Source organism: Daktulosphaira vitifoliae, unplaced genomic scaffold (genome assembly GCF_025091365.1).
Source record: "Daktulosphaira vitifoliae isolate Bord-2020 unplaced genomic scaffold, ASM2509136v1 Scaffold_1, whole genome shotgun sequence".
Classification (NCBI taxonomy): Eukaryota; Metazoa; Arthropoda; class Insecta; order Hemiptera; family Phylloxeridae; genus Daktulosphaira; species Daktulosphaira vitifoliae.
The window spans coordinates 79,587,219-79,602,841 of NW_026099572.1; the positions used below are offsets into that span (position 1 = coordinate 79,587,219).

The 15,623-nt window shown below is 25.0% G+C and overlaps 1 protein-coding gene across 1 annotated transcript in view; it reads right to left on the reverse strand.

Annotated features, from left to right (window-relative positions):
• LOC126901242 (cardioacceleratory peptide receptor) overlaps positions 1 to 15,623 on the reverse strand; it is a 99,526-nt gene that overhangs the window by 10,659 nt on the left and 73,244 nt on the right. Inside the window, exon 3 of the mRNA XM_050677603.1 lies at positions 2,479 to 2,735. Coding sequence (XP_050533560.1) covers positions 2,479 to 2,598 — 120 coding nt within the window. The 5' untranslated portion in view covers positions 2,599 to 2,735. The remainder of the gene's footprint in view (positions 1 to 2,478; positions 2,736 to 15,623) is intronic.

Here is a 15,623-nt window from a genome sequence, read left to right on the forward strand (position 1 = left end):
GTGGAACTGTTATTGAGTTGAAAAGTTATAACTTCACTCGTTCTTTTTTTTAATTATTTGACCGATGTTTTTTAAATAGTACCAATAAATATAATTAATTCAAATAGCTTCTTAGTATATTGTAAATAAATTTAAACTTAAATAAATGGAAAATAATAAACAATGTTCTTTATGCTGAAATATCACCTCGTTGAGCTATCATTAATTCGCCGACTTTCATCTTTTTTTTTAAGTTATAAACGAACAATTTCAGTCGTAAGAAGTATAATAAATATTTATTTTTTAAGTAAATATGTATTACAACTTACTTCTAATACACCGAAAAAATATATATTCTTAAAATTACCACAACATTAAATATTCAATAGTGAATTTGTAATATTATATGAACTATTTTGTTAAATTAATTTATTTTTAATTAAACAATTTTTGAAGTCTCATTATGATATGAAATGCATTTTTAAAATTATTTTATTTAATAGAAAACACGAAGATTTTGTACGCAGAACAACTTTCCCAAAACATTATAAGTCACCATCTAAGCTTGTTTAACTATAAAAACAATACATGAAATTGTATGCATGAATTAACTTGTCGATGCTTATAGAACTTAATGACCCTTAAAAATTGATTTTAGTTACGTTGTTATAAAAACAGTTCTTAGTAAAATTGTTGATTTTTTGTGTTTTCTTTTCGCTGAAACTTTCAGGGGACGAATTACCAGAAATACTAATACTAAGTGTCTATGAATTACCGTGTTCATATGGCGTTGGATAGTCAGGAAGAGAAATTGCAATAAGAATAAAAGAACATGAAAAAGACGTAGACTACCAAAGATGAAAAAATCCGTGAAAGTCGAATACACCAAAAACAGCGAATTCAAAATTCATTTTGACCTGGTCAAAGTTATGAATAAAGAATCTCATTTTGGTAAACGGATGTATAAAGAGAGAATAGAAATTGAAAGAATACGGATGAAAAATTAGCAAGACTTGGTTACCTGTTATATACCATGAAAAAAGAAGACCAAATAATAATAACACCAACACAATATGTGAAAATACCATATTCGAAATATTTGTAAATTACCGGTGCAGAAGAATAAGAGTAAAGTGACAAGAATGTCGAAAACAACACCTAACATTTGTTATCAACAACAATAAAAAAATAATCGTATTTACGTTATCGGTTATGAATCGTTACCGATTAAAGAACTAGTTGGGCTACTTCGAAGTGTAACTATTGCTCCGAAGATAAGTCCTGTAACTAGTTCGAAACGTTAGCACAAACTGTAGACACGAGTAAATCTGTAAATATTCTAAACAAATAAAAAAGTAATTGAACTCGGCGTATTTGATAATATATGAGTTTTTAAAAACAATTATCAAAGCATAATTGTATGAGTATTTCTATTTCTTTGGGTATTTAAGAAGGTAACAATTAATAAATCTTTCCTAAGTATCTAATAAAAGCATTTAATTATACTTGGAATTGTTATTGATTCTATTGTGTAAAAGTACTTGGTACTTAATTTATGAACAGTTTTAAGTGTCTGCACATTCTTGTTCAGATCGTTTAATGTAACTTTTTTCGGAGGTGTCAATGAGTACACATTAGTATTAAAATATATTAAATTTAACATTTATCACCAACAAAGAAGCATTATAGGTAACTTTGTATTTTGAATTCGTTTAGCACTAGAAAAATTTGATATTATTGCGAAACTGTATGAAATCTGAGTGTTTTTAAAAACATATGTAGTGTAAACACATTTTTTGTCGCTTATATAATGGAGTGTGTGTAGAATTTTTTTCGAAGATTGACTAAAATTTTTCCTTTTAATGGGTTTTATTTTGATCATCAATTTTATTTAAAATTTTCATAAATGCTATTCTGAGTAGTCAGAAAGTGAACATTTTTTCGAAATAAAATAATGGTATAAATGTATAAAAAAACAGTCAAAGACATTATTCATTGCCAATGTTGATTTAAGCGTAGAATATGTAAAAATAGTCATAAAATTTAAAATCTATTATTCATTAAACATTTTTAAGTATTTAGCAAAGTAGTTGAAATAACCTTTTGAATAAAACTGGGAATAGGTACAGAACATGAAAAGGATATAAAAACACACGAATGTTCGTATTTTAAGTTAAGAGCTTTTTAATAGAATTTGTTGATGATTAGAAATTTAACTTCTAAAAATTTTCTCTAATTAGAACAAATTTATTCATAGTAAGTGTATAAAAAGTAATGGGTCACAATAGTAAACGNAGAATTTGTTGATGATTAGAAATTTAACTTCTAAAAATTTTCTCTAATTAGAACAAATTTATTCATAGTAAGTGTATAAAAAGAAATGGGTCACAATAGTAAACGTNAATTTATTCATAGTAAGTGTATAAAAAGTAATGGGTCACAATAGTAAACGTTTTTTTTCCATTCACTCAGTTAAAAATCAAAAAACAAATTGCTTACTTCGTAAAAATAAAAAGAGTTAATCCCATCATCTGCGTAAATATTAGTAACATTGACATATTTTTGAGTAGTCGTTATGATTGTGGATAGGTCTTCATCTCTGAGCGTAGTGCTGCCCATAACTACTCAGCTTGTTTATATTCACTGTGCGATAATTTAGTGAAGAGTTATGACTGGCCGTCTGTAAAGATGTGTAGCCAATCTTTGTAACACTTTGTTCAACTTGAAGTTGCATCGCATCAGAGTTTGGTACATTTCTAAAAAAAAAAATGTAAATCAAATAAATAATTGTAAAAATTGATTTTTTTTTCAACTATCAAATTAATTTTAAAACCATTCATAACTATACAATTAATCAGATTCTATACTACACTCGAGTGCACTATTAGATATTCCTAAAAAAATTTATCACGAAAATTAGAAATTTTATCTTACAACGAGTAAAACCGGACAGATTTGTTTAATGTCGAGATATGAGCATCGATTAATCTTAGAAAACGTGTTGGTCTTGTTAACGTATTATGTTAACGCTGTAATGACTTCGGTTGGGTATTGTGACAACCAAGCATAATTGTTTTAACTAATGTTTAAAGCTTAGGTTGTTCAACTTTAACTTCCGTTTTTTATAAATTAATCAATGTATTATGTATATAATTAATTTATATAATAATCAACAGATGTGTTTTAATTGAACATTTCTCTTAAATCGTATTTGGATACCATATTTATTTACCATTCAATCATAACTTTATAAAAATATGACTTAAATTATGAATATACTGAAAGTAACAAAGGTAGATTTTATGTATTTTATGAAATCCCTGTATGTTCACTAGTTGCCCTTTCAGTCCTATATATTTCAAATACTGCACAGATAATTTTCGATGGGATACTAAGAAGGTATTATATTTATCATATAGTATATTTATTTTGTGTCTACCCATAAAAATTCTCAGCTCTCACTGGACCAATTTTTCTGATCAAAAACATAAAATAACTAAATTTGATTTAGTCGAAGATAGCTTTTTAAAAATTAAAAAAATTCAATTGAATTTAGATATTTAAAGAAATATCGCAAAATTAGGTAGCCGTAAAAAATGAAAAGAATGAATACATTTTTTTTGCATTTTAAAATTGCGACAACTTTTTTATAACAGCTGTTTTTTAATGCGAATTTAACCCTTAAACAGTCGCGTGGGGGTCTAGCATACCCCCACAAAAATAAAAACTGATTTATTATATTGCATAAAAGGTGTACATAGATATACATTTAGAAGATGGTTTTTATAGTAATATTGAATCGATTTTCATAAACAAAAACAATCGAAAAAAAAATGTTTGACTTAAAATATTCATCAAAATTGAAATGGGTCATATTTACCCCCACACGACTTGTAACGTTATAATTTTTTTTTGGACTTGTATTTTTTTCAAAATATCGTTTTATCGTAAATGCAATGTTATAATCGATATAATATTGTGGAATTGGAATTATGTGGATATGCCTCCGACTGTGCAATTAAGTTTTAAAAATAAATAATCTATTGACAATTTCCATNAATAAATAATCTATTGAGAATTTCACTACTCGATGATACGGAACAAATAAGAACAAAACATGTAATAAATACATCGCGTATAATAAACAGTATGCAAAGATTGTTGGGAGAAAAATCAATGTTCAACAGATTCAGAATAATTGTATGTACTCGTATCATAATAATTATATGTATTGTAATTTTAATAATAAAAAAATTCAATTCAGAAAAATGATTATATAAATGTAAATACACATAAAACTAATAAATATAAGCCGTGTTTGAGCTCAAAGAAATACAAGAAAAATTAATTAAAATACATTTTGTAATAGTAAAAGCTTTCGTTTACCGTCTTAAAAATAAGATTTTGCAGTTAAAATAAATTTTTTACAAACCAACATTTTTTAATGAAATTTTGAAAATTAAGTTTTTTTTTTTTTCGTAATATAATTTTTAGTAATTCACATAATTTTGTATTTTATTTATTTTTTAATTTTTATTATTGAATTTTTATCCATATTTATATATAATATGGTAACAAATAATGTCTTTGAATTAAAATAAATGATCTTTTTTATTCATATTTTATACGTTTTTAGAAATGGGGTCTGATAGACCCCCACGCGACTATGAACCTTAAAAATAGGTACGCCCCTGCTAAAGGGTTAATTAATTAATTATTATTAAAAATATAAAAATAAAGATCATGTTTTACTATCTTGTATTATTAGCAATACTAATGGCTAACTATTTTGTGTATAATTAACATTGCAAAACATTCCAGCAATTATGACATGAATTTTTATACAAAATTGGTTATTATACAAAAAAAGTCCACGATGCATTTTTGCTTATCTCTTTATTGAAATATGAACAGGAATATTAATTAAATTTATACATTTGTGAGTATATTATCATAAGATATTGGAAGCACACCTTTGATTTATAGTTTTATCATAAGATAATATATAGAAATGTACAAAATATGATAAAATAATTTCTAGATAACATTATTAAATTCTGAGTACTGCTGAACATTTTTTAATTGTAGATTAATAAAATATCTAGATATTTGTTATCTAGATAACAAAACTATTTTTGATGACGTTTAGATAATCATTTACAAAATTATCATGTTAAGAAAAAAGATAATACAGTTATTATAAAGATACAAAAATTTAAATTATTATCTAGATTTTTTTAATATTGCCCGTTTTGATTTGTCTCAATAATATTGGATCTTTTTTTGCTATAAATAAAACTCATTAAGATTAAAGTAAATATAGTTATATTTTTAATTATAGTTTATATCTATGGTATAATTTTTATCTAAAAATAAAATACAGTGGACGATTTTCTTTTTTGTTATATCAATCAAATATTTTTGTTATTTGAATAAATTTTCGATGAATTTTTTATCCTGTTTGCAAAAAAATAATCAGTTATTGGTTATTTTAGAAAGACTACCAAAATCATCTCACTGTCGCCTTGAATGTGACCACTTCTACCTCGTGGAAGTCAGTGAAAAGGGGCAATTCGTCTCTAAATAGCCTACATCCGGAAAGCAGGAAATATAAAAAGATGAAAGAAAGGTAACAAGAGCCTAAGGAACTCTTGTTTTGGAGACGAGTAGGTTTCCGTGTCGCGAGAGGCGATGAGATACATCCGTTGCCGCCAAAAAAAAAATCGGTCATTGTTTAAAATAAAATAGTACATTGTACATATTTATTTACACGTACTAAAAATGTTAGAATAATATTTATAAAATTTATATAAAATTAAAAATTTATAAGTGAATATAAAAGTTATTAGTGTGTAAGTTAAAATATCATTATCGGTGAAAATGTAGCTTGTAAGTGTTCACTTAAGTATTTTGAGAATTTCCTCAGTAGAATTAAATACTTTTATGGCCTTTGGGTTTAAAATGAAGTATTCTGCTCTAAATGAATCAAAGTACTACTAATTATTATTTAAATTGATTGATAAAGTTTAGCGTTAAGAAATTATGGTTTCGGGCAAATAACAATAATAATAATAATTGAAATCCGTCCGCAAATTACCATATTGAACGTATTTAGTAAATGTTGTGATGGAAAAGTTACGACTATCCATACGACGTTCCATCGACAATTACTACTACACAGCAAACACGTTTACTTTGGTTTAGCTAAGAGGGTAAAAGTTTGACACAGTTTTTAGTTACCAAGAGAATCTTGACTCGCCAAAAAACAATTAAGATACGATAATTACATAACTAGCTATTTAAAATGATATTATATGATTTTTCTGTTGTCTTCAAACAATAGGGCTATCTGATTACCATTTTAATACTGTGACAACGACTTTTTTCATTTTACTCATAAGTGCTTAAATTGTATAATAAAATGATATTAGCTTAAAAAACGCAATAGCCATGAACATGTTTGCATGTAGTCACGGATTTGAATTGGTATTAAATTTGCAAGTAATTACCCTCATTAAGATAGAGCTGTTAGTCCCGCAAAACCCAAGTTTGGCAATATTGTTTTATCTCGACACTAAAATACATAGAAAGTTTTACCTTAATAGTAATATGTTCGGCATTTATTAATTATTCATTATCACCTTACAGCCTATTGACCAATATTCCATAATTGGTTTATTGTTCAGCTAACTGAACTATATTATACCTGCCAAATAGTAATATATATATATTTGTAAAATTGTTATATTTTGTTAAATCTATTTAATAAAACAAAAATACGTGTATTCGATTTTAAAAATTGATAAACTTCTCAATTAAATCATTTTTCCAATTGCATCAATTAGTAAAAATCTTATGATACATTCTTCCGTTATTTTTTTTATTTACTGTATCTTATATCCAATCAGCTTGTATTATTATGATACTTTGTGTAGTGGCGGTAAAACTGATATTAAAGTAAAATAATGGTTTATTTAATACATCTTTTTAGAAAAACTTCTATTGTTTTTATACAATAACGACTATTTTGATAACATTATTACGTTTTCATGTATAAGTCTAAACTTATTTTTAGTTAAAAACTATAATTTCTAATAGTGTTTTCACTTTTATGCTTTAATAAAGTTCAAATCATCAAAATCGACTAAAAAATTGCTGAAATGTATTTCTTGTTTTCATAACTATCAAGATCGATTTAAATAGTACTATAGCAGTTTTATTTCTATATATTTTTTTAAATGAAACATTCTAATTCCACACGAATACTTTTACACTGAAATTAAAAAGAAATATATTTGATTTATATAATATAATGAAAATAAATTATGCTATTAATATTTCTTAAGTCAATATCCAGAAATGTTGGATTACTTTATTCAAATATAAGATATATTTCACAAGCTTATAAATCAAAGAATTAAAATAAAAAATAATTATTTAAAATTTTCAAAACGCTTTTTTACAAATTCAAAACAGATTCACTATGGTCATAGTGACTATTATTGCGTTGCATCGTAGCTATCAAACGCTAAAATAACTGTCCCCACACATGTGATATATAGAGATGCAATAATCCATCAAAAAACTCGGTAAAGAGCCAATGTCATCAGGCTACACTACAACTTAATTATTATTCGCCATCGGCAACCGGGACCTGACGACAGAATTTTAATGAACTATTTTTGAAGAATTTTTTCTTTTTACTAATCGTGTCTGAAGTTGTCTGCTTAGTACGTGTACTAAAAAATTATACTTGTAAAAAATATAATGAACAGATAATAAAAAAATCCAAGTAGGAGGTCGAAGTGTGAACGTCACGTTATTCTAAACAGATATTAATTAAATCTTTCCCGCTTTGTCAGCTGACCACAAATTTATAATCATAGTAATTAAATCTTATTAAATAATTAAACAATAAAAACCATGATCTCTCCATTTGTACTGAATGGAAAAAAAATTTTTTTCAGTCGTTGTTTGTTTGTCATTAAGCAAAGTACTATTGAGTCTTTTCCAGTCTGTGGAATTCCAATAGAGTGAATTATTGATTTAGTTTTTTGAAATCAAAAATGAATAACAGTTAACACTATAGTGATGATAATAACAAGTCAATTTATTTGAGCACCCTAATAATCATTCGTGTGCTTTTTTGTCGTCAATTATAATTTACAACAAAAAATAGAATCTTTTACAATTTATTTAACACAATTGGAAATTGTTGTATAATTTTTAGTTTATTAAAGGTTAAAAGTATAAAATATTCATGTATTGAGTTTCAAAAATTTCCAGCACTTTGAGATAGATTAAAGAGCTAATTTTAAAAATCTTAGGATAACTTAAAAAAACATGTAATGGTTTACATAGTTAAACCAAAAGAAAATTATCTCTTTTTATAACTGAAAAAAAATATTTTTTTGAATTCTGTTCTTATACTCCAACACGATAAAATATTTTATTATATGTGGTCATGGCTATTTAAATTAAAATGTGCTTGTAAGTATGATGTTCGATTTATTTATATGTAATAGAAAGTGTATAGTGCTGGATATATTAGACATCGAATCTGTACGTTTTTATTGTCTATAGCTTCTTAATGACAGACATTTATTTTATATCCGATGAAATATGGTTTAATAGTTGCTAACGAATAATAATATGATAGTAAAAGTTTGCTTATTTTAGACATTTTATTGAGCAAAACAAATATAATATCTAAGACACATAATTTATTTATAACAGACAAATAATAATAGAAAAATTTGACATTAATGAGTGAGTATCAACGAATATTCTTTTTTTTAGTATATTCGATATTGTTTATAGACACAGTATAAATCAGTTTGTTTTAAACTAATTGAGATTGAATAATTTACAAGTAATTTTTCTAGTAATTTTTTTAATTATTTCTGGACAGTGGCGTACACAGAAATTAAATTTGGGGGGGGGGGTTGAAATTTAAAGAAAATCAGATGTGACACTGACCATATTATTCGTTCACAAAAATTCCTGTTTTCGATTACTTTATTGTGGAAATATTTATAGTATGACATGATCTTTTTTATTGTTATTACTTATTGTTTATCGACCAAAATTATCGCTTAGCTTATAAATTTTAGGGAGGGTTTCAACCCCCAAAACCCCACCCTTGATCAAAATTCTAATAACTAAGAGAATAGTCAATAGACGCAATAATTTTTTTTCAAAATTAGTGAAATTTATTAATTTAATATTTATTTAAAAAGATATAATTTTACAAAATTTCGTGTTTAACTGCAAAACTAATTTATTTCAACTAAATTTCAAATTTTTTTTAAATATTGGTTTTATTCGACTAGTTAGAATATTGTGTCTTCAAAAATATCAGTTAATGATATCTAAAGGCTTCTAATGGTACTGTTATTAATTGGTACAAATATGTGTTGAAAATTATTTTAAATATTTGAAATTTAGTTGAAACATAAATTATTCACTATACAATACCACATTTGATAATCGCTATAAAATAATAACTTCTTAATAGTTTTAATTGAGCTCAAAAATGCCAATTTACACAGAAAAGCGCCTATTTTAGAAAGTTATTAAAGTTTAGAATATTATATAATTTTTTTTTTTTTTTTTAATGCAAGCTTGAAGTTATAAGGTCAATTCTAAAATTAAATTCGATTAAATTATTATTGAATAATCTGTGTGTTTTTTAATATTCTGACTATATTTAATCTAGATTTAGCATAAAGAATAAATCCTTAAAATTTTAGAAAAAAATGAGATGGTCGTGCAACCACTTTTGGATAAGTTGGCTTGGATTGACTCTTTATCGTTCAAAATATTTTTTTAAGTAGGCAATGATAGATTAAAAGGGTTGGCACAGGAAGTGTACACTCCTGGTAGTCCAATACTATCTTATAAATTGTTTTGCAGTTGTAGAAATTAAATGTAAAATATATAAAGTCGCTTTGTCATATGTCATATGATACATCAATTATATTATTATACATTTTATATAGACTGAAGTAATAAAAAAATGTCAAGTTCACTTTTGGCCAACGTAAATGATAGTCGAATAAACACCATGGTATGCCAAACATATTGATACATTTCCTATGTAAAGGATACTCAAACACAGTAAATTGCTGAAGTTGTTGACATGAGTAAAACGTGTCAGACATTTAATTGTCATAATACTTAAGTGTGTTCTTCAGAATTTTTAGGGTTTCTTTTAAGTCTTGAGTAAGATACAGGAATGTAAAACATCATGTTTTTATAAAAGGAAAGGTGATACTTAAAGTAATAATTTATTGTTCATGCGCTATGTTATTATTTTTAAATAGCCAGGTCGAAACAATCGTATTATTTATGACCAATTAGTGTTCCTCGGTCTCTGTCGCCACTGTATAATCTGACAATTGTTATCATACAAAGTTATCTTTGTGGTGAAAATATGATGAATATGATTATAATGTTAATAATGCACTTACATGAATAAGTACGTCTAAAAACGATTAACAAACGTTAATAAGCTAATTATTAATTTAACTGTCCAGATATGTTAGGAAAATTTCATATAGTAACTCAACCATTTGTATTACTTCGAAGTTCATGATTACCATTGAATGAATTAGATAAATATTGTTTTATTATAAAATGTTTTCAAAATAAATAATAAAGTAAACTACTACAAGTTGAAAAATATTACAAATCAAAGGAAAACAAACCTTTTATTGCAAGTTTTTCTCAGAGATTTTAAAAACAAATTTTGTTCTTTAAAATAATATTATTTGGATCTATATCCTAAATAAGTTGAATTATGTATTATTATGCAGTATTTTTTAAACTATATTAATTTTATAGTATTTAATTCACAGATATTATGATACATTGTCCTCTCATTACAATTCTTATCTAAGCAATAATATATGATATCATTATAATTATTATTTGTCAAGTAAAAACTATGTCACACTGTTACACATGGATAATATCATTACTATTATCTGTTAAGCAATAAAGTAATCAAATCTCTAAACTTTCTTATAAATGATAAAATTAACCTAAATAGTAGCATAAGTTGTCACAGATATATCAATATTGTAATGCAAGAATGAATCATTGTCCAGAATTGTGTAATAATTTTATAAGATAACATGTAATAAATAACAAAAACCAATTTAATAAAGAGATAATAATAGCGTTTCTGACATCTTTTGCATATGTATATAACAATAAAAATTAACAAAATAGGAGCATAAAAGGGACCAAAAAAATCTGAAATATTTGGCAGTATACTCCTATCATTTTCAGTGTTCTCTCAGTATACTCTAGGAAATCATTGATTTCACTAATCTAATTCATATGCAAGAAGTGCATAGTCACTCTCAAATTTAATTCAAATAAACAAGACGACTTATATTCATTTCTAAGCACTCACTGGGTACATCAAGGTAAATACTAATTAATTAAAAGAATAAAGTTTAAAATTAATCATTTCTTTTGAGTACATAGTTTAAGTAGGTACACAGAAAGATTAAGTGATCACTAAAAATAATAAATAAAGATCACTGTTTTACTATTACTTTCATTATTCTCATGAACCCTCGTAATCATATCTCGAGAGATATTATCTAGAAAACAAACAGTAACTCTCTTCTCCTCTATATGGCATATTTTTCTTTTTTCTTTTTGAGTTACTATACAAAGTCGATCTAAGATATATAAAAGATAGATTAAAAAAGCTGTAAAAATAGTAAATTTTAAACAATTTTTTACTGATAGAGAAGATATAAAAAAATTTTAGTAATACATTAAATCACTTAAAGTAATAATATTAATATAACATTATCAGTTTTCCTTAATAGTGATAAATGTAACTCTATTGATAAATCTTTGCAGTTGTTTGCAACTGTTTGTTAAACATACAAAAAAGTTAAACATTTAGAAATTGTGGTATGTTTTGGTGTTAGATTACTTTTTATTTTATATATCGTTAAGTTATCTTTTCATACACCAGTCGAATTTAGAGAATTGTCAGATATCTCTCAAGGGTCTCATTTAGGACCATTATTACTTTTAAAACTCACAAAGGATTTGTTACTAATATTTAATACAAATCATAAAGTTCTACTTATTGCTGATTGATGATATAAAATTTAATAGTCAAATTAATAAATTTTGAAAAGATCATTTACAGTAAAGAATATAGGAATACATATTAGTTCTTATTTTAGTTTTGCTCAAATAAGCTTTCGAATCCTATAGTTTTATTCTTAAAATCATGATGTTTTTATAATTCCTTTCTTTTTAGCTAATATCAGTAATGATAGTTTTTTAGTTAGAGCATTAAATATTTCTGGTTTAATCCCAACCACCTTATACTTTTATCATTTATCACAGAGTACATTTAAACTAAAAGCTAGCATATTATTAAAAAAAATATCTAATATAAATAAACCATAATGGATTAATTTTTAATATTAATCATTATCGTTTTAATTATTTTTGTTATGATTGTTTTAAAATAATACTTAATTATTGTTAAATAATATAATTTAATTTTGAATATTATTATGCATTAGGTAAATTATGTTCAAGAAATGTTAAACTGATGATAAATTGGTACTACAAAGGTCATTCAAATCATTGATAGTTTATGTATCTTATAATGAAGACATTGTAAGTAATCGTAATTGAAACATCAGCGATTTTAAACTTAATAAAGTTCTCTAACAGGTGTAATACGTCAGTGTTGTTGGGTATGGCTGTTAAACTGATATATTGTTATTAAATTATCTATGATAAGTAATCCTCGAAAATTGCAATCGATTTAACACAGAAAAGTTCTTAAGATTGTTAAATCTTAAATGGAGCTTTTTGTTAGACAATGAGTTGACAATAAAGCCGTTTTAGATGATTGTTCTATTTAAACAGATAAGAAATAATCATTCTTATTTTATTAAATAATTATTTAAACTAGATAAATGTCTGTAAATTTTACCAATTGTTATATAAATAATTTATTAATTATATAAATGTAGGGAATATATAGAACTAGGGATCCAAAATAATAGATTAAATTGTATAAAAACAATATGGAAAAGTAAGAACTGTAGTAACACATTTTAATACATGTAATGACCAATCTATATACTCAATAGAAATATGTCACCAAAACAGTGATCTCCGTTGATAAGATAAAAAAAATAATAATAGATTTTTACACAAAATTCAAGTACCCTATTACGCATTTCATAAAATCACCAAAAAAAAAAATTCTATTACATTAACCAATCAAATCCAATAAAACATATTTTAAGAATTTCATCCGAAATCGCTAAACAATTTTTGTGGACTATAAAAAGGCCATTTTTCCAAAGAAAACAAGTTTTCTCCTGTTTATAATTCTATATCAAATCTACGCCGTTGAACATTCGATTTTCAGTTGCTGATACTTAAAATAATTCTTACGCATTTTGTTTTCGGCTGAACACTTTTTGGTGATACAAACATTTCAACGCATAAACCATAGTGATATTTGATTTATTTATTCTTTAACACACTTAAAAATACATTATTATATTACACTGTGTCTATTACTTATTGAAGGACTATAACCTGGCTGGACAGATTGCTAGCATAATAATATCACAATTAAAATGTTAAATAACCATAAGAGTTCTTCAGAGAGTCTCTCCACTTGTCCACCAGTCGGTTTGATCTCTGTCACAGTGTATGATAATCTATTATGCAGAGAACTGAAATTGAGTTCACATCTTCCCTAGATCACTCTATGGATGGCTGAAAAGTTGCAGGCTGCTTGGAAATAATTTATTGAATAGGACAGTTATGTTATTTACAATCTCTTTATTTGTTTTTACAAATTATTAAATTACTAATGTAATTAAATCACACAAGGTCAAAGAGCATTCTACATAAATATACAAAAAGGGTTTTCATAAAATACTAAAAGAATAATCAATTCGATTTTATAGATTTACATGCTTTTGTAGATATACATAAGCCGAGATCCTTTCACTTTTATTCTATTACTACCACTGTCCCGTACCTCCCAATATTGTAGCTCTTTCGTTCATTAAAGGCCACTCTTACTTTTTATTTATACCAAACCATCTCTTTATCATTTTGTTTATTAAAGAACCTCACTTTTATTCATATAGCTTTATGTATTAGCAAAAGTTCTGTAAATGAGTGACTTAATTTCATATTAATTACTGTGTAATTGCTATTTACTTAATCGTAATTACTAATGGTAACTCTTTATTTATAATAATGCATAGAATTGAATGCCAAAAAAAAATCGAAAAAATTATTGTTTTTCTAAAAAAAACTTAAAAAGTCTATTTTAAGTGTTGAATTCTAATTTAATATAATACATGTTTAGGAATTATTAAATTAAGATAATTAGCTTCACTAAAAATATTTTTAGTTCAATCAAATTTTATTGGAATAAAATTTGCACCAATTAAATTATTTTTCTAGTATTATTTAGTATAAATTTCTACATTTTTTCATTCATGATTTTATCAAAAGTTTCATTATCATAAAATATTGTACAACAACATTATTTAAATAATAATTTTTATATTATACACAGTGATCGATTAACGATAAGACACCCATTTATCAAAAACTATTGAACATTTTTAATTTTTGTAAAGTAGTAAAGAAGTAAAATAATTTTTTTTCAAAACTTTAGAAATAAAGAACTTCAACTTTAAATAAATAAAATGAGATCTCTAATTTTTAATTTATTAATATGATTTAAATAATTAGAAATTAATTTGTTTTTATGTTTTCTATCTAATAAACTGTTTATCTGTTACAGTATGTTGAGGTTAAGCGATTTTAGACTAATTTGTTTAGGACAACAGTAGTCTTCATTTTTTTATTTTGTCTCATAAACTAGTTTTTATTAATAAGGTATATTATTAATTATACAGAAATGTTATCTTTAATAATTCATATATATCAATAGACGCTTACACTTATATTCAATGCTAGTTTAATTGCAAATTATTGATGAATTTTAACTTCGAATCTCGATCAGATAAAAAAAAAATTATAAGAACAATATCGCTTATAATCTGCTTCTTTTAATCATAATGTATAATTAAAAATAGGCATTCTCATTTAAAAAAGATTTTTATCCCTGAAGAGATAAGAAAAAGATTTAACTTTAATATATTATTGAGATTTTTAAACTACATATTTTTTCTCTTTGCGAAAATTAAAAATATTTAATAGTTTTTAAGAAAATGAGTGTCTTAGCCTTAATCGATCACTCTGTATAGTATTAAAATATTCTCTTTTAGATTCATAAAATCCAGGGAGCAATTCAAAAAGCAATAAATAAGAAAGTTACAATTTTACTATATATTTATCTTAATTTAATTGTTCCTACAAGTACGGATTATGTTGAAACTAGAAATATTTGAAAGTAACTGATACGATTAGAACGAGTGAAAAGTTTTTTGGAGACAAAATATATATGTATATATATATATATATGATCAGTTTTTACATATTTTTATTTCTCGAACTTAACATGCTACAGAGAGTGGTGGCTCTCTTTATCATGTCAAGGAGCCAAAGATTGTTTTTGGCTAGGTCAATGATGGACGGAACTGGTATTATGG